This window comes from Antedon bifida, chromosome 5, assembly GCF_963402885.1.
Source record: "Antedon bifida chromosome 5, ecAntBifi1.1, whole genome shotgun sequence".
NCBI classification, from domain to species: Eukaryota; Metazoa; Echinodermata; class Crinoidea; order Comatulida; family Antedonidae; genus Antedon; species Antedon bifida.
In genome coordinates, this window is record NC_136230.1 from 22,994,465 (window position 1) to 23,015,477 (window position 21,013).

At 32.0% G+C, this 21,013-nt stretch overlaps 1 protein-coding gene across 3 annotated transcripts in view; it reads right to left on the bottom strand.

Annotated features, from left to right (window-relative positions):
• Positions 1-5,274: 5,274 nt before the first annotated feature.
• The window catches only part of LOC144842045 (serine/threonine-protein kinase 25-like), a 38,196-nt gene continuing 22,457 nt past the window's right edge, over positions 5,275-21,013 (bottom strand). For all 3 annotated transcript variants that reach the window (XM_078698388.1, XM_078698389.1, XM_078698386.1), the window contains 5 exons: positions 13,359-13,544; positions 12,699-12,838; positions 12,128-12,305; positions 10,665-10,789; positions 5,275-9,834 (listed from right to left, as the gene is read on the bottom strand). In XM_078698388.1, coding sequence (XP_078554514.1) covers positions 9,786-9,834; positions 10,665-10,789; positions 12,128-12,305; positions 12,699-12,838; positions 13,359-13,544 — 678 coding nt within the window. In that variant the 3' untranslated portion in view covers positions 5,275-9,785. The remainder of the gene's footprint in view (positions 9,835-10,664; positions 10,790-12,127; positions 12,306-12,698; positions 12,839-13,358; positions 13,545-21,013) is intronic.

Consider the following 21,013-nt stretch of genomic DNA (forward strand, 5'->3'; position numbering starts at 1 on the left):
AGCTAAACAACTTGTTCATGCTTTTGTCACTTCACGACTGGATATGGGAAACTCATTGCTATATGGGCTACCACAAAAACAACTCCACAGGCTTCAGCTTATTCAAAATACAGCGGCACGAGTTGTTAAAAAACTACCAAGATATGCACACATATCAAATACCTTGGAAAATTTGCATTGGCTTCTTGTTAGGTACCGCATTGTTTTTAAAATATTACTCTTTGTTTTTAAGTCTATTAATGGCATGGCTCCAGAATATATTTCTGACATGCTTAGGCTGTATGTTCCCAGACGGAATCTGCGTTCTAGTGACACGCTGCTTCTACATCAACCTAAGTCTCACCACTCATGGGGGAGACAGAGCTTTCACCGTTACTGCTCCTCGTCTATGGAATGCTCTACCGAGCTCTATCAGATTTTGCAAAACTGTTGATACTTTTAAAAAATTATTAAAAACACATTTATTCATTAAGGCATATGGAAATCATGAGGTTTCTTAAAGTTCTAGAATTGTATAGTATACTTTTTCCTGACCAGCATTATCTTTGGGGTGCCTCTGTCTTGGTTGTTGTCTCTGAGCACCCGGTCGTCTGTGGCAAGGCAAATGTGTATCCTGTTCCTTTGTTTGGTCACCTAGGTAGGGGTCCGGGACCGCGACAGAACGAGAACGGATGGGGACCCTCCAAAGAAATTGCATTTTATTTGTCGGGCATTTGTATGATTTGTTTTATCTTTTTTTTTAATGCGCCTTGAGCACTCTTGAGTGGTATGTGCGCTATAAAAATCCTGTTATTATTATTATTATTATTTTTATTATTATTATATTGATAATCTCATCAATTATTTATGATATTATGATAATTATTATTTTTTTATCAACTTGTTTTTTTTTTTGCATGTTCTATACGAAATTAAATTAAATTTCTTCTTTAAATTATTTTCTTCAGACCTACGCAGCTGTTCTGTTTGTCTCGATTCAAACCTTAGTTCATGATTTTATGAGCGAAACGTCTATTATGTAGATCATATAATCACACAGCTGGCTTTCAATTCAAAGTATGAATGCTGCCTCCTCAGTACAAGCAATCTGTCTTGAGAATCCCCTTCATCCAACACAGCAAAATAAAATCTCATCATCATTACATTTTTGTTTTCATGAACGTGAAGTCATGACAGGCTTGCTATCCACTCTCTGACAGAAGTCTACAGAATAAAAACTTGCTGAATCCTAGTCGTCGTCGTAAGTATACTAATAATAATACATGGGATAACAAAAGTTATATTTCATTTCGTTTTATTTACTTTTATTTCAAACTACCAGCATGGCTATGCTAATAATCAAAGTCAATATTATCTTTTCCAAGCTCGATGTATCGAAGAGTAGGCCTAATTTAAGGTTAACAGCAAATTAAGTTAAGTCAAGTCAAATTGTTTTGGTTTGAATTTTTTTTATTTATTTTTTAATTTTTATTACGAAGAACTGCAATTACACGTAAGATCCACTCGGAACTTTCCTTCTGTTGGTTCCGGCTCAACATCTTGATTCATGTTTTCAGCTGAAAGACGTCATTAACTTCATTATATTAAGGCTATCAATGCCTACGCTACGTGTAATCCTGATTGCTTGGTTTGCATCTTTAGTGTGCTCTGTGCTTTATAGATTACTGCCTCGGTACGTATAAGAAATGTGTCATAATTTTTTTGAAAAGTCTTGAGAATCTTCTATCAACCACCAAAGCAACAAAATAAACTCTTGATGCGTTGTAATACCCCACGTTCAAATTGTTTTGGTTTTAATTTTTTTTTTTATTTTAATACGAAAAGAAGAACTGCAATTACACGTAAGATCCACTCGGAACTTTCCTTCTGTTGGTTCCGGCTTAACATCTTGATTCATGTTTTCAGCTGAAAGACGTCATTAACTTCATTATATTAAGGCTATCAATGTCTACGCTACGTGTAATCCTGATTGATTGGTTTGATCTTCAGTGTGCTCTGTGCTTTATGGATTACTGCCTCGGTACGTATAAGAAATGTGTCATAATTGTTTTGAAAAAGTTGAGAATCTTCTAAAAAAATACATGTTTCAACCAACAAAGCAACAAAATAAACTCTTGATGCGTTGTAATATCCCACGTTCAAATTGTTTTGGTTTAAAATTTTTTTTTTATTTTTAATACGAAAAGAAGAACTGCAATTACACGTAAGATCCACTCGGAACTTTCCTTCTGTTGGTTTCGGCTCAACATCTTGATTCATGTTTTCAGCTGAGAGACGTCATTAACTTCATTATATTAAGGCTACCAATGCCTACGCTACGTGTAATCCTGATTAATTGGTTTGCATCTTCAGTGTGCTCTGTGCTTTATGGATTACTGCCTCGGTACGTATAAGAAATGTGTCATAATTGTTGTGAAAAGTCTTGAGAATCTTCTAAAAAAATACATGTTTCAACCAACAAAGCAACAAAGTAAACTCTTGATGCATGCGTTGTAATACCCCACGTTCAAATTGTTTTGGTTTTAATTTTAATTTTTTTTAAATTTTAATACGAGAAGAAGAACTGCAATTACACGTAAGATCCACTCGGAACTTTCCTTCTGTTGGTTCCGGCTTAACATCTTGATTCATGTTTTCAGCTGAAAGACGTCATTAACTTCATTATATTAAGGCTATCAATGCCTACGCTACGTGTAATCCTTATTGATTGGTTTGATCTTCAGTGTCCTCTGTGCTTTAAGAAATGTGTCATAATTGTTTTGAAAAGTCTTGAGAATCTTCTAAAAAAATACATGTTTCAACCACCAAAGCAACAAAATAAACTCTTGATGCGTTGTAATACCCCGCGTTTTTGTTTAATTTGCGAGCTCTCATCACCATCTTCTATATTAACAGCGTTCACTTCGTTCCTCTTAACCTCATTCTCTTTACTAACATTCTTCTTTTTTCTGAATAAGTTGCATCTCCTTTTCTTTTGCTTTTTCTGTGTTTTTGGAAGAACCACTGCAATATTACTTTCGATCACTTCTAACTCCTGTGTTTTTGGAAGAACCACTGGAATATTACTTTCGATCACTTCTAACTGTGGTAAGTCTTCAGTTGTGGCGACAGAACCATTTCGTCTTCGTACTCGGTTAAATTGGTAAATATCTAATTTGAAACCAACAAGGGAAGTCTAAATTATACATATGTCTATACAGGCCTATATATTAATTTTGATATAAATATTAATTAAAAATTTCACATTTTCGAATGTGAGTATTTAGTGGGAAAGAAACATGCCAGTACTTGAGTGATGACCAGGAAAGAGTGACTCTTTCCTAGTGATAACATTTTATTTGAGACTCAGGAACTTTGACAAAATGTGTTTGTAACCAATATTACAATGTATTTTTCGTATTTTATTAGGCCATATCCCTTTTTTAAAATGAAGAATTACCTGTGAACGTGAAGTCGTAGCATGATTGATATTCATATTCCGACATTGAGGTATCAACAGAATAAAAACTCGCTGAATCATCATCATCTTCTTCTTCTTCTGACTGAATATCTGGAGTTTTCTTAGGAGATGTTTCTCTACTAGAAAAGGATCGCTCGGTGTCATATACAGATTCGTTAGTGTAATCCTTTTGCATCATCCAGACACACTTGGCGCACATTTCACTGCATGCACGATGTCGGACCACTTTGGCCGATCGGCATCGACATCGGCCTTCAATCGGGTCAGTCTTCGGACAGTTTCGGTAGTACCAAAATGGTCTGGGATCACAGTCGAGATAACGAGTTATGGAGTCCGTCAGAGGGATTTCAATTGCCGGAGCCTCCCACCAGTCTGCTTTATGATCTGATAATTCTATAATAACAAATATATTCACATGCAGTGTCGAAATAATGTCCTTTTCTTATAATAATTATAACATTTTTTTTACTAATATTTATTTTGTAAGCCTAACCCTCCTTGTATACTAATTAATAATGTCTAAATATAATGACACTTAATTAATGTTATTTCTTAAGAACATATCATAAATTTTATGAATATTCCACAACACACAGCGGAGGAATAACACATTTAGTTGTTCAATCAACTCTACCTCAACAGTGATCATTCAGGCGCCGTAAACTTGCAATGCAATATAGCATATTTAACTAAAAACAATACAATTTTGAATACCTGTTTTCATCATTGTGAATTCAATTGAAGTTTTTCAGTTAATACAGTATAAATTCGTTAAAAACAACAATTTCGCGAGAGAAATCAGTTAAGTTTGCCTGCTATTATAATAGACTAAGTTTGTTTGCTAGGGCAACGAAAACGATGACAACGAGACAGCGCGTGCGTACAAGGCGCATTTCCGGTGTGTGACGTGTGCATATATAATCGCGTAAGGTAAGGCGCTTCCGTCTATCACATGCTGATGATAATAATAATGCACGAACTCGAGGATTTGTATTACCTCACACCAGATCTGTAATAATACAAGGTCGTAGCCACTAGTACGGTTGGTAAGGTTTCAACCTGACCAATTTCCACAAAGAGGCCTTTGACAACCCAGTGGCTTGAACAGAGATAGTTCCCTTTCCTTGGGTAAACCGCACCACTTTATTTTTTGTGGCTACATCGCTGTAATACATCATATTTATTAATATATATTTATTTTAAAGTTTACTAGCTAAGAGATAATGCAACAATGGAACAATGCAATATAATAATACACGGGATCAACAGTTAATGTTTTATTTTGTTTTATTTACAATGTTATCGTTAATGTCTACAAGGCGATAGGATGGAATGTCAAACTGCCAGCATGGCCCACCAAAATCATAATTTCCATGCATGTATGTGTCGGCGGACAAAAAGTTAAAAGTTAACGACAACAGGTCGTCACATGATACACCAGACGTCATTCATCTTAGAGATACAGTATTCACACTAAAACAATTTAACTGCGCAAAGCACAAAACGTAGTGTGCACCAACTCTATTACGACACCAATAGTACCTTCTAATAATGGTACTAAAAGCAAATGATTCTTTTTATGAGATGAGTATGCTACAATATTAATCCAATGACGTAATCAATATATTTGAACACGCCGATATTTTTTGTATTAATAATCACGCTTCTTTGGCTGCCAATACTCGTACTTATGTATGTATGTGGTAAGTTCAAACTGCAGTAATGGTGTAGTCGAGGACACTATAATATAATTAACCACTCCAACACTGAGTTTTACACTCACTGCAACAATTATGAAGATTCTTTTCCTTACATTTCAGTACTAACCATCACTAAATTTCTTATGGATTTATAGCAATTAAATTAAAAATAACCACACTGATTTTAAAGTATCATAAACGTTGAAAACAGATATTATTGTTATTACATCGAAAATTCCAATTTGCAGATAACTTTTAACACCAATTTCAATTATCAATTATAATTTGTTTATGATATTTCACAAATGAGGTCTTTAATTTTTAATTTAATTTTTATAAATATTTTTTTTATTTTCTGAGAAATACATCTTTAATGTAGTCCCAACACTATCATATTCTTATAAATTTTACTTCTTTTTTAATAATAACTATTTTCCGATGATTGTATCATCATCATAAATTATCTTCATGTATAACAGACTATGGAACCATAATCTACTGTATTAGACTTTTTTTTTATTCACTTGGATTCCATCAATAAAAAATCAACATAATTTATATTTTAAATATAAAATATACCTCTAATAATATCATAACATAAGAAATAACAATAAAACATTTTTTCCACAAATAAAAAAATAATAAATAAATTTCTGCCCCTAATGCATTTGTTTAATACTTGATTCACACACAGGGAAATGTAACACAATGTAAAAAAAAAAACACAACACATTTCAGTAATCGATGATCAATGAGTATTTTGTTTACAGCGATTACATTACTCCGTGACAAACTTAGTAAGAATATCACAGAAGATATCCATGCAATAATGTATTACATTTTGTTACATTTTTTTGTGAATCTGGTATAAATAAAAAATATAATCATAGAAGCTTGCAGATTATTTATAAAAGTAAAACATCCTTATATAATATAAATATTGTTTTTCTCCTTTTAAGTTTGATGATAGCTATGCGATTTCTGTGAAATACTACTTGCCAGCCAGCTTTTACTTTGATAAAAACAACATCATATTTGATTAAAAATAAACACATATTATTAATATATAAGTTAATCATCAAAAACCGAGGGTTTCTTTCAAAATTTGTACATAATATATATAGATATATACCCACTACAAAAGAACACCGTTACCAATACTACACCTCCCTTTTAGGCAATGCTAATAATATTAAAATACAAGAACTTAAAATCACATCATACTTTATAAATCTTAGAAGAGGAGCGAAGTAATTTCTTAAATAGCAACAAAAATTAACTGGTTTAGCATTGTTTACTAATAAACAAACAAGGCAAAACATATCCAATTTTACCATAGATTATATCTGAACTGATTTATTATGATGAATAAAAGATGAAGTATTCAAAATACAAGAAAATGTTATTATTTACTTACATTTTAAATATCAATTCTACATTTATTAGCCATTAATACATTTTTTTCTACGAAACATCACCATTTCTATGACAATGCATTTCTATAATATCATAGCAATGTTGATGTTTGCTATTTCGTTGCTATGCCATTACCCACTCCTTCTAAGCACCAATTTCTAAAGAAATCACTCTTTTCTAATATCAATTTAATACAAATAATATTTACATACTCGCTTGTTTTTCTTTTTATATTCATAGATGTATATACATTATATTGAAACATTCCTAATGAAAGAGGAGTGAAGAGCAGTTAACACATATAAGCTATCATGGTAGGTATAGCCAGTTATCCACGCTACTTTTACGTAACTTAGTTATATTATAACATATAAAACCATTAAAACAACCCAAATTTTTACTCAACCTTTATACAGATCAGAACACCTTATATATATCTTTTTATAGGAGAAATAATTTGAAAAGTTTTATTTTGATTTAGCAGAAGTGTACCCCATTTACGTAAGCAGGTTGCAGTTAGAATGTCAAGACCAGGTTGGCGTGGTTGCCACTTGGATGCAACTCAAAGATAGGCACAACACAAGTGAGTTGATCAATCACAAGCAACAGTGATCAATTGCGTTGCGATTGATCAAATTACTTTCAGGCCTACTTACATCATTGCATTGCTTTCTAAGTGGGAACCAAGCTTTAGTAACAGATAATGAATGTTTATGAATTGAATTTGGGGAGAAAATTATGAAGACTAAAATATTCTATTTCACATCTCTCTTAAATATATGATGTTTATTGTAATTTGATTATTTTATTATGTGTGGAAAGCAATAAAAAAACAAACAAGTTAGAGTTAAATTTGCAACAAATGAAAACATTCTCTCCATTCAACAAATTCAAAACATCAATATTTGTTTTATAACACACCTACTGTTCTTGAAAGTAAATATGTTAATCAACACAAAATCGAATGTCAAAGATGAGGCCAGATAAAAGGGCGGTGTTCACATTTTTGCCATAGATCAGGAGGTGGTAACTACAGATTTTCAGTCATTGGCAAAATTTTACCAAAAGCTGACTGTTGAATAATATTACCATTAACCGTTGAAATGGGAGAAAATAACGAACGGCACATGATACAAATACAACCAATCAAATGACAAAGATTTACTTAGGTGTGTTATCAAATTAATGACACATTCAAGAAGAGATTACAATTATTAAATAAAAAAGTATATTTAATATACAGTGTAAATTTAAGACAAAATTAATCAGCATCTAAAATTGCAAAAACTAAATATTGGGTGGGTCTGTCCATCTACTATCAAAGGTGGGTTGTCAAAAAACAAAATGTAGTGTCTGTGAAACACTCTTCAGTAACCAGCGGTTACTTGTATTATTACCATATATGGGAAGTTCTTAGTATTTGTTTACACCCACGCAAAATTGTATAAATATTTTTTTATTAGTTTATTTCTATTTTATAAGCGACTCTGAGTTAAATAAATTTTCCTGGTATAAAAAAAAAAACCAACTCGTTTTACTATATTACTGTACATTGGAATCTAATGTTTACAATTTGGGTAACTTTACCTTATATGGAATGATACTAATTTAAAACTTAACCTAAGTATCATTGCCAAGAATAAACATAACCTGTTAAAGTATTTTAGGGTTTTATTAATTATCCTACACATAAGGTAGGCCATATTTTGTTTCGCAAATAATTATTTGAATCGGATTGTTGTGTTTTATAGATATAGTTCTGGAAAGCACTTTCTATTAACAACAAACTTTGACAATCTTAAAATAAATTTTAACACTATTTGCATATGTAACTAACACTTTTATACTTAACAAAGTATTGTCTCTGGCTGAAATGACTCTCTAACTCAATTCATTATCTACTTGTGAAGTAACAAAAGCCAGTGCATTTCTTAATGGTAATGTTTTCCTTATATTTTCATCTGCGTATATGTATATTCTGAGGTTTCCTAGTTTGACTACACCATAATATTGTGCATTCCCACAAGTAAGATGTCAATAAATTAAATATTATAATACACAGTAACGACATCAACTCAGCATACATACTTTTTAAATGCAGGAATTTGATTTAATTTTATACTATAAATAACCTCAGAGTTTATTTATTATTTGATTATTAGATGTAACCAATTAACATTAAAGCAAATATAGTAATGTTAATACGGTAGAACCATTCCTTTGGGACCCTATTAGGGGACACCTTCCTGTCAAACAAAGTTGTAATAGACACTATGGCTAGCCCGTATTCAGGAGACACCATTATTTGGGTGACACTTTGTTGGGCCCCGGTGGTGTCCTCTTAATAAGGGTTCTACTGTACTACAAGTGCCTTGTGTTTCATAGTGCTAAACAAGAATTGAAGAACAGTGTTTTTCTGTGACAGAGGTTACATTATGTTAGATTCTAGCCTCATTTACTATAGAAGGCTATGGTACTATACTGGGTATTTATTTGGAACACAGTGCATTGCAGCTACAAGATTGAAGTATACCAAGTAGTTCATTAGCCTTGCTGGCCAAATCATAATACAAGTATACTTGCTAAGAAAGAACAATACTTGTTGGTGATTCTTTTAATATGTGTTCAAAAGTTTACTGCATACCACATGTCACAGACTTCTGCTTAAATATATCTTCCAAACAGTTCACCATTCAAAATATTTGTTTTCTCAGTTCAAGTTGTTGCTAATGGTTTTATTCCCAAAAAACACACATGACCTGTGTACCAAGTCAGATATTAGTCTTTCCACAAGAAAGCTTTCAGTCAGAAATTCTTCTTTCTACTGTAGTAGACAGAGTTACATGTTGTTCACACTGAATATTCTGATGTTATTCTTAACATGGGCTGTTATCACTGACGCTCATGCACTTCTTGATGTTGCTATTTAAATGACCTGTTCGCACTAACAACTCTGATTTTGCTGAATACTTTAGATCTCATCGTATTTTGGAGGGTTCACATTACTTGTAATCTACTTGGATCTTGAACAATTGAAGATACTCAAACTACAATATGTTATTTTACTAGTGGGGCGTTCACACTACAAAGGTTTTCTGATTCTGGTAATATTGTTGGGTCTATGCACTATTTATGTTGACTGGTCTTATTATGGGATGTTCACACTATACCTATTTTGAAGCTGGTTCATAACTGTCTCTTCTGATTGGTTATTTAACTTTTGATGACGATGATGATGATGATTGGCTTGCACCACTTCTAAAATATGCAGGAAAAACAAAATTCATTGAATTTGCTAAATCATACTAATCATATCTTTCATAAAATCTATAAGGTAGACGAAAAACTGATCTTTTTCTTTAACCTCCTATTGCCATTTTATTTATTATTTGTTCTTTAAACTGAAATACACTTTCAATACAAATGTACTTATTTCCAAAGTGGTTCAGTAAACATATTTAATAAAAATAAAATAGAATATTAAAATTAAAAAGACAAACAAAAAGAAATAAAAGAGATATAAACTATTTACAATTGTGAAGGCAAAAAAGTTAATACATATATGTTTTCTATAGTGAAGATTTAAAAGTTGCCAAAGACATATTATGGAGTTCTGATTTTATGTTATTTGGTAGAGAATTCCATAGTTTTGTTGATCTATAAACAAAAGTTCTTTTACCCTGAGAGTTATTCCATAACGGAATAGTAAGTCCTTATTACTTTGGGAGCGAGTGCATTTATTATGTTGATAGTCTTGTTTTTGATTGTTAATTTTTCATGGTAATAAAAGTGAATATACATTTATAGTGGAGCTGTAGATTAGTGGTTAACAACATGATTGCTCTCCAATCCCAAGGTTCAATCCTGACCTAGTAAAACTACTCCACACCCTTAGCCTCAAATGATACTATGTAAAACATTATGATACAGTTTTCTATCCTGTAATTGATGAGTTAGCTTGCTGTTTAATTGTGTAGGAAAAAAAACATGCCTTCACTTATTCTTACTCTCAATGATTTTTACGAAATATTATTAAAACAAAAACAAAATAATATCTATGATTATTCTTCTTCTATTTGATGACTTACTGTTGGACTCTGAGAACGACTTTTTCAACTAGTTTATCACATATACCGGGACTAGATTCCTCTGCTAAATCAAACGCATTGCCGAGCTCCTTGATTGCTGAAGACCCTTCTCGTGTTGAAGACAACTAAAAAAAAATAAAATTATTTTATATACATACTGGCTTTATTTTGTATGCAAAGGTATAGTTTGTCTTTCTTTTCTCTGTCAAAGGATATAAAGGCCAACGACGCTGTCCGATTTGGCCTTTAGGTGTTTTACAGTTTCTTTTATCATGTTTTAATTAACATTTTAGCATTTAATTTTGTAATTTGTACTGTATCCTCCTGTCGTTTACAATAAATATCTCAAATATGTTGATGTTAGTTGTGGATTTCCTCTACTTTCTAAATAATGATATGCATGTATGCCACAACTTATTTGTTCACATACTTCAGAGTCTGATTTGAAAATTTGAGATGAAGTGAAACTATTGTGTTCAAGCAATGTTGTTCAGTGAGTGAATAATTGTAATTTCACCAAGTGTTGCATACAAATGTATACCATAGCCTAGCCTAGGGACAGAAACAATGTGATGATGCATATGGGAAACTGCAGTATGGCCCTTGAGGCAGTATATCACACAGCATTGTGACTACATTGCCATCCATTTCTAAACCTGTACAATGGTGTTGACAAATAATTATGGACTCACTTAATTGTTTTTTAAATGTTTAATGTAAAATGGAAATGTTTTATTATCTTATTACCAATATTAATTTATTCTTTATTGTTTAATTTCTGTGTATTATTCTTTTACTTTGTGGGTCAAACTTAGTTCACCTTCTAATTATGATCCCATTGGTGGCTTTATTAGTTTTCCCTAGGAATACCATTGTCATTTGAATTTAATAATCAGGACCTTAGGAATTGATTGTATTTGTTCAATTGTTTCTGTTGATTTCAATTTAAGTTGGTAAAGATAAATGAAGGCACCAACAATGCAGTAGCTATAGCTATGCTGAGCAGTTTAGTATTTAGTAAACCTTATGTATTAATAATAAAGAAATTATCTGAATTTAAAGTCTGTCAAACTATGTTTTAAATGTTTTTGATGATCTGAATTCTGTATTCTTGCAATTTGATTGATTAGTTACACACGACATGTCAATCGGTATTAACCCTAAATAGCAGTTCAGCTTTTTGTAAACTTTTGATAATATTTGCCAAGCAGGGTTATTGACGGGTCCATGTTTGAAGATTAAGTTGTTGTGTGTGCTGTCTATAACTGTTCTACTCCGTGTCAAAAATTGGAGCACTGCCTTTTTGAATGGCCTACAGTAGCTTCCCGGCCAAGCATTGGTCAATGATTACAAAGGATACATTTTATGTTTTTGTATTCGTTGAAAGAATATTTCATTTGTTTTTCAACTCAATATTCTCACCATCCAACTCATAAAGATTCATTATTTGCATACAAACTAACCTCTTCCAGTAACGGCATTAACAAGGTGTGTAGATTTTCTGATTTGGGTTGCTTAGGCCTCCTGTCGTCATCTGAAGCAGCTACTTGGTGGACCACTGCACCTGGCCCATTGCGCACTGTATCAAATATCCAGTCATCTGGCGAGTTATTACTGCCACCCTCATATGCTTCTCCATCACTGACGAAAACAAATAAAGAGTAATGAACTCAATTCAATAAAACTCATGTATTATTCCTTACAAATTTTATATTTACTGTTTTATTACAATTCCTGTGCCAGACCAGTAACTTTTCCCAACAAGCCATCGAGGTATCATAGATTGGCTAGAGGGTGGACTCCAATGTTATTGCAGTTCAAAATGTGATTTTTTGTGCAACCGACCATTTGATATGCTAGTTAAGGCCCTTATGTAGTCACCGCATAAATGTTATGAGAAAATGTTTTTAACGATCCTCGTATCCAAAAAGCTACATCAATTACCATAACATTATTTATTTCACTGTGCTTTATTAAGTAACAAAAAAATATACAGAATGTCTTCAAACTCAACAGCACTTCATTAAAACTCACTTTTCTGAGCCTGAATCTGAGTCGCTCTCATTGCCTTCTGCTTTCCATTTCTTAAACCTGTCTATTAACTCTGTAAGGTATGATGTCTTTTTTGCAGTCCTTATAAACTTGTGCTTTAAAAGATCCTTAGCTGCTGGTCGCTTTAAAACAAAAAAGACAATCGAATTCAAAGTATTGTATTTCAATAATGATAATGAAAACATTTCCATGGTAAATATGAGGATAATTTCAAGAATTGTAATAATGATATGCAGTAGTGTAACGCAGAGGGCCCGATGCCCCTCGTTTAAGGACCCTAAGTGGCCCTCCAACGCTGGAGGCAGGCTTTTTTTAAAATCCTTTTTCGGCATATTTTAATGCCTGATTTTTCCTGTGGGCCTTGCTCAGGGGTCCCCATAAGTTCCAGGGCCCATGGGTTTAGCCAGTGGGTACTCATGGTGGTTACGTCACAGGATTACATGGGGACATTGATCTCAGGTGGAGTTAGTCATTGTCCAAGTCTGTGAACATGTTATAGTTGCTACTGTATAACTGTATCTGACTCAACTGATTTGTGACTGTTAATTTCATGGAACCTAACAAACCAATCCAGCTTGAACAAAATAATTTGATTTCGGTGATTTTGCCTATTTTTTATCTACAAAAACAAAACATACTTACAAACTTAGGATCTTTATTGAGACAGGAATCTACAAACTCTTTGAAGCTCTTTGAGTAAGAACCATCAAGCTGCGGGGGGTTATTTTTAGGAATCAGGAAGAGCACCCTCATTGGATGGAGGTCTGAATTCGGTGGTTCACCTTTGGCAAGTTCTATTGCAGTAATGCCTAGCGACCAGATATCAGCCTGTTGGATGCACAAAATACATTTATAAATAAAAGTTAAATATCTTCGTTAAACTACAACAAGATGGAAAGAAACTACTAATATAAAATTAATGAAAGGAGGCTGTGCATATGGTATAAAAAAGAAAAATACATTATAATCAAATATATATATAATCAAATATAAATCCAAAGGCAAATTACTGAAAAAATGACAATGCTGTGGGTATCAGTGGCTGGATCTCAATGGAGATACAAAAAAAAAAAATCGAAAAGCTAAATCAAAAAAAGTAAAACAGCCAGAAAAGTTAGCAGAGCTTTCGGGCAACACTAGCCCTTCATCAGTGCAAGTGAAGGAATTTGGATATTATAATCAAATATAATAAATAATTATTACACTATTAATTAAGTACAGTATTACTATACTCATATACAGTACTAGGATACTATACTCAGAGTATACCATGGAAATTGTAATTTCACTCTTCCCTGGTAATACCTACTGTAATGTTTAACTTTTGTTGTTTCTGTTGTTTCACCATCTGTATATTGTTTTACTTGTTTTAGTATCAGGAAAAAGAATTTTACTTTTGTATTTCCAAAAATGACAGTAAATATTCTTGTATCTTTTATTGTAATAGAACTCTCTTTATATTTCTCAACCTTTCATCTGTTTTGTTACATTTTAGAAACGTTATATATTATAACAGAAATGAAACCTGTTTAAAAGGCTTCAAAATGATCCATAACATAATATTATTAGCCAAGATAACTACAGTATTTTCAGAAAAAAAACCCCACATTGTTTTTAAACCTTAATCACAGTAATTGTATACAAATGCCATCACTTCAAATCAAGAAAAATAATTTATGAAGTAATGTAAGTAATCAATCATTATAGTTTCCAAACAACATAGTCTAGTCATTTTTCCCTGAAGTTCCTGGTAGATGTGTTTTTCATGGAGATATTAAGGAACAGTACTGTACAGTAGTCACTATACTATGTACAGTTAAAACAAGTATACTATATTTTTCATGCTGCTGCTCTAGCCTGCTACGTCACAAGAGATGATGTAATCCGATATAAAGCAAGCAGTAGTTTTAGTACTGAGAGACTGACATTTTTGCGAAAATGGAAACTCCACTATAATTTATAGGTCCCAGCTGCTAGACACAAACAATATCTGGGAAAAGAGTCTAATGGTTGAATGACAAATCCCAAAGCATTTCTGGTATTTATGAGTCCCATGATATTATATAATACTGTAAATCAAAACAGTCCATGAAAGTTTTTGTTTGTACCATGGAACTATAATTATAGTTCCATGTTTGTACTAAAGTGACAGAAATTGAGTCTGTATTTCATATCAAAGTTATTCACTTACTGTAAAAAAAAAAAATATTCATTCACATATAAAAAGAGAAAAGAAACGTTTAATTATAACTCAAAAACCATTGTCTGCTTTAAATTACATTTTTTCAGGTAAAATAACTATTTTTAAATGACACATTCAAAAACAAATTTAAAATAAAAAATATTTTTCAGAGGGACAATATATCCTTAAAAGAAATATTTCTTGTTTAATATACCGGGTTCTCACCTCTTGACACTAAAATAATGAATTACTTTTTGATACTGATACCTAATTTTGAAAAACTAATTGTTAGCGCTCCACTGTTCCTGGATCTGCCCTTGATCTAACCCTTAGCTATAAAGTTTATCTATTTTTCTTGGATTCAGCCTAAAGATATTCATTTTATTCTTATCGTATGTAAAAATTAAAAATAAATTATCTGTACAATTTCTAAAAAATGGTTAGTTTTAAAGAATGTTTTATTTTATATGTCTAGACATGAAATCTCAATCCCTTCCATCTGAATAGGATGGAAAATGAAAGAGTATATAAAATACATTCATTCAACTCATCACATGCTATTATTGTAAAATATAAAAGTGCAAGCAAACCAAAGATTAAATACAAATAATAGCAGCCTTGAGTTTTACTAGAATAACAATGATGTATTGTACAAAAGGATAATGTAATAATAGTATGAGCAATATTCCTGCAGGCACTATTGTAGGGCGGGGAATAATTAATTGTTATATTGGTACCACCCAAAAAAAAATAATAATAACTCGATTGAATAGTGTTAATAATATATTATTATGCAAAATAAGTTCACTGTACTTATTAATAGATAATGTAAAGTTTATTGTATTAGATCACAAAACAGCTTCCTATTTGGAAACAAAAAAGTATGACTAACTTAATTCGGTTTAGAAATATTTAAATAATTTGCATTCACTTTGTATGCTATTTTTCTTGAAGCATTAAAATTGGCAAATATAAAAGTCAATGCTATTGTTTTCTGATCAATTTGAATGGCTAAACTTTGTAGCTTTTTACACTTGCCAATCTTGTGTTGCTGTTTGTTTGATTTAGTTTATTTTTAACTTCTTTTTTTCTATAATTTCAATGAACATGTATCCAAAACAGCAGTAAGATTTGAATAAAACACTGAATTAAAAAAAAACGTTGACCATATTCTTACTATTTTAGGGGCATTTAGCAGTAATGCTTTATTGGCTCCATCTCAAGGTTAATTAATTTTGGTATCATCCAATCAAGCATATCAATAAGTAATATTGTTTTGCTTTTGTTTTAGATCGATGTCTATAACAGTTAACACACAAAATATTTGGGTTTAAAATGTGCAGGTTTTGAATGTATTTTATAATGTCCTCAGTAATAATTATAAGTATTAATTTCTATAATCTTTCACTCTGAGCAGTTTTCAATGTACTGTAGTTCTATGTATAATTGCAGTAATTGTGATACCCAATGTGTATGGATGCAGTGTCAAACATTTGCAACAATGTACAAACTATCTATTCCTCTCTTATGCTATAAGTTTAATAATGAAATAAGGAAATGAATAGTTAGTAATTCAATTTCAAATCTATACTATTTTGTATTCCTATTTTTATACTTACTGTAATATTAAATTATCATACTGGCATATTGAACATAGAAAGAAATCTAAGTTTAACACTAACAGTATGCAGAATAGAAGGTTTAATATCTTTGATACCCCACTACAGGACATAACATTTAAAACAAATCATTCATTCAGGCTTAATCAAGCACATCAAGTTGCTATTGCTGTATTTATTCTACATTGAAAAGACCAATCGCACATAACCAACATATTCTGTATTACTTGTTGTGTATTGTGTATTACTTTTAACCTTTGTATAGTACAGAACAAAAGAATAAATGTATTCTAAACACTAGGTGTATATATAACCTTGAATTTACAGTATTATAGTTATTTTAATAATAAAACAACAATTAATCTAGTCTTAGTTATTTTCCTGCTCTGGGGTTTAAAAGGGCGGGAAAAAATTGCTTATTGACCGCCTAATTCAAGGCCAAGGACCACTTAGGGAAATTGCATGAGAATTGAGATAGGCCCAGAAGTGGGTTTAAAATATATAATAGATAATATTATTATTAAAATTATGAAACCACTGAATTTTATTTTATAAATGAATGAATTATTTATAAAATTATTAATTTAATTACATTTGTAATTTGATTTAATTACCAAAATATAATAATATTGTAATTACTGTATTTCAGATGCTGTGAAGTTCTTCATTTAAACATTTAAAGTCGTCAACGGTTATTTAAGAGTGGCTCACTAACCAATAGGGATAACAATTACATTGCATGGGTTCAAGTTGTATACAGTTGCCACAATAATACTGTAGTCTCATGGTTTTGGATCTTGAGGAGAGTAATTGCATTTTGCATGATTTCTCACAAAAATAACTTGTGGATATTAAAGAATTGTCTGTTCCTGTATTTAAAGTTACCAATTTGGCGTGCTTGTTGTACTGTATAAAAACCAACTGACATTATGGCCATTCAGCCAGATCTGTGAAAGGGTAAGATAAGATAAATTTATTGAAAAAAACGCTTTTGTATCAGCGGCACACGTTTACAAGGCAATGTAAAAACAAAAAGAAAAGTATCAAAAATAACATTTAAGTCTTAACTAAGAAGCGAATTATACAAGTAAAATGAAATAGTAAAAACAAGGTAATCTTACAGATCGAACAATACTTAATCTATATGATGGAGTTAATGTTATTATCTATTTATTATCAGTATTATTAATATTTTCAAGTTTAAAGCGAATATATTATCATTATTATTACTAAAAAAAAAAAATATATATAATTGCTAATTGATTTTATTAATAATAATAATAATAATAATAAATAACATTTATAAAGCGCAAGAGACAAAGGTTTCAAAGCGCTGTGTTTTCCAAGATATGTGCAAGTAGTAGCGTGTGATTATGCTTCTCTGAAGAGATGAGTTTTGAGTTTAGTTTTAAATGTGATTACAGATTTTGATGAGCGTATTTCGAGGGGTAGAGTGTTCCAGAGTTTTGGGGCTGCGACAGCGAAAGCACGATCACCGTAAAACCGAGTTCTGGAACGGGGTCCAGGTTTGAGAAGAAGTCTGCAGGATGAACGAAGCGAAGAGTTGGTTGACGGAGTAATGATGTCACATATGTAGGCTGGAGCACATCCGTTGATGGCCTTATATGTCAGCAACAGGATTTTAAAACGAATGCGCTGAACTACAGGCAACCAGTGTAAGTCACGAAAAACGGGAGAAATATGTTCATGTCGTTTAGTGCCAGTGATAAGTCTTGCGGCGGAATTTTGGATTCGTTGAAGAGGAGACAGATAAGAAGTTGGTAGGCCGTTATTATACTGTTATGGTGGCAAAAATACAGGCATTAGATCCTACATGGACCACAATCACGCCAATATGTACATGGCTGACATGAGCAAAGATGTATTCAAGTTCAGGATTCTAATGCTATAGTGATTCCTGCTGCCAGAAATACACCCTATACAATACAAGTTAACAGCAAACTAATGAATAATGTCTGTAAGAACTACTCAAAAAGATAGGTTGAACAAACTTATAGCTCAGGAATGGCAGTTTTGGTAAAACAATTATTATTTTAACAAGACCACACAATGAGTACTTTTAGCAGAAACGGGGTAGCTCAAAATATGGTATAAAATACCATATTTTATACCATATTTTTATACATTATTACGAGTCATTTGCAGAAGAAACAGGCCCTATGAAGAAATATTGACTATAGATTAAATTCTATACATTTCATGTACTAATTGAAAACAAAATAATCAAGAAAATTGGCATGCTTATCATCACAAATTGGCAATCTATTCTGTGTGAAATGGAGTTAACAGGCATGAAAGATTTTCCACAACATAGAATCGTGTACAGTGAAGCATCCCATACCATCCATCAGATTTTCTAGCAGGGTAAAAATCAACCATTAACTAATATTCCTCTCAGTTCCGTACAATCAATCCAATCAATTTCAGTGCGTAGTTCGGATCAATCTCACTTATCAAGCCTAGCAATGTAAACATTTCGTTTTGTTAAAATGTGATAAAATCTGTAAATAGTTTCCGGCTGAGTGAAATGCAATTGATCAAAAGGTTAGGGTAATAAATGGTAATCATTACACTGCCAATAATGTCACACTTGTTGTACACTAGATAAACCATCCTTTAGGGTTACAGAGCTGTGGTTTGCAAACGAAAATCAAAGATATAGTTGTATATCATTTTTTAAATATTCTTTTTTGGTTTTAGTAGTATTGATACCGACACTCCTGTATAGGAGGATACTATATCAACATTTGGAAAATCCATTCTTTGTTCAATTATTTAAAAGTATCCTAGAATTAAACCCTTAAACAAAAATTGAAAATTAATACAATAATATCTGGGTTGAAATCTACCATTTCTTTACTATACATCCAGTAGATTTCTATAGTAATCCCAGAATGGTTTCTTTTCATTTACACTTGGTAGGAAATAGAATACATACTGTACATTAATTGTTTCTACAGAGAACACAATAATGGATAAATCATTTACCACCAGTGCAGTACATTAGATGGTAAGTTTGAAATCGGTTTCATACAGTAGTAGTAATTCAAATATAAAGTCTACTGTACTGTGTGACTATGGGGACAACCAATCAGCTTCTTTACATAAAATCACCTTGAATTTGAGACATTTGGGAATGATGAAGGGAAACCCCCACCACACCACCTGCTCCAAATGACATTTGGTTTCATATTGCCAATCACCAGGTATGCTGTTTAAGGGTATGTTCAGATCCATGGAGTTATGCTTTCGTATCGCAAGCAATGTCATATTATAATTAGAGTCGTAACAGCAAAGTGTTCAGATTTGCCTAGCTAACGCTTTCGTTTCAAACTGAATTGTCACCGATTTGGGTGAACATCTGGTATGCAGGAGTAAATTTGAATGGTTACAGGTCAAAATTGTTGATGCATGACTTTCGTATCATAAGCGGCGTCCACTAATCTTGTACCTTGAGCTGTCGTAACGAACGAAAGAGTAGTGTCGTACGAGGTGGCTTCCACTAATCTTTTCCTGGTTCAGACCTATGGAGTTGTACGCCGCGTACAATACGAAAGCATAACTCCGTAGGTCTGAACAGGCCCTTAGTTACTGTATAACTCACTGGTGTATTGAGTGATGTTGAATATGTTGGTGAATGAGTTTGCTACAACTCAATCAATTCAGACTTTGATACTTTGATTTTGACTTTTTGTAGACTTTTCTGTTGAATACATCTCTTTGGTCATTTTATATGGTCAATTTTTTCTTCTGATGACACTAGTTACTGATACTGATAGTGATATTGACCCCAATACTATCAGCACAGACTCTGAACATCTGTTAATTTTGGTATACTATAGCGCCTAACCATACTCTTCAGCCGCTCACATCCCCACCAATTATTAACATTTATGCTAGTCTATTTCTCTTTATAAAAGAAAGATTATCATTTTGTTTAAGTAATTCAATGCTCTAATCTTGGTTTTTATACTTTTTCTTTCTACTCCATTTTACTCCATTTACTGTATTATGCACAATGTATTTAGTTCAATACAGTAGTGTTGTTGTGTGCATGTTATTGCAGTGCAGATTTTAAGGAAACAAAACCAAATCAGTGGCAGTTGAATAATGATTAATATTTTTTAAACATGAAAATATTTAGTTACAAAGCTTTACATGTTGCAGATTTACACTAACACTTGGGGGTTATTTTATGGGGTTAGATGTGGGTGACTGTAAGTGTAAGGTATTCTTTAACAACAACCATTTCAGTTTCTTAGAACAATTATAGTCAATTATATATCAATCTCAATACCAGACAAAACATACATTTCATACTAATGCTAATACTGTATTTTTTAAAGAATTGCTAGTAGTTGATCTTACTTCAATCAAAGTTCAACTTTATATGATTTATGTTTAACAAGTGTTATTTATAAGGGTTAAGGTGGGTGAACATTTATAGTAAATTATATACAGTACATGATACAGAA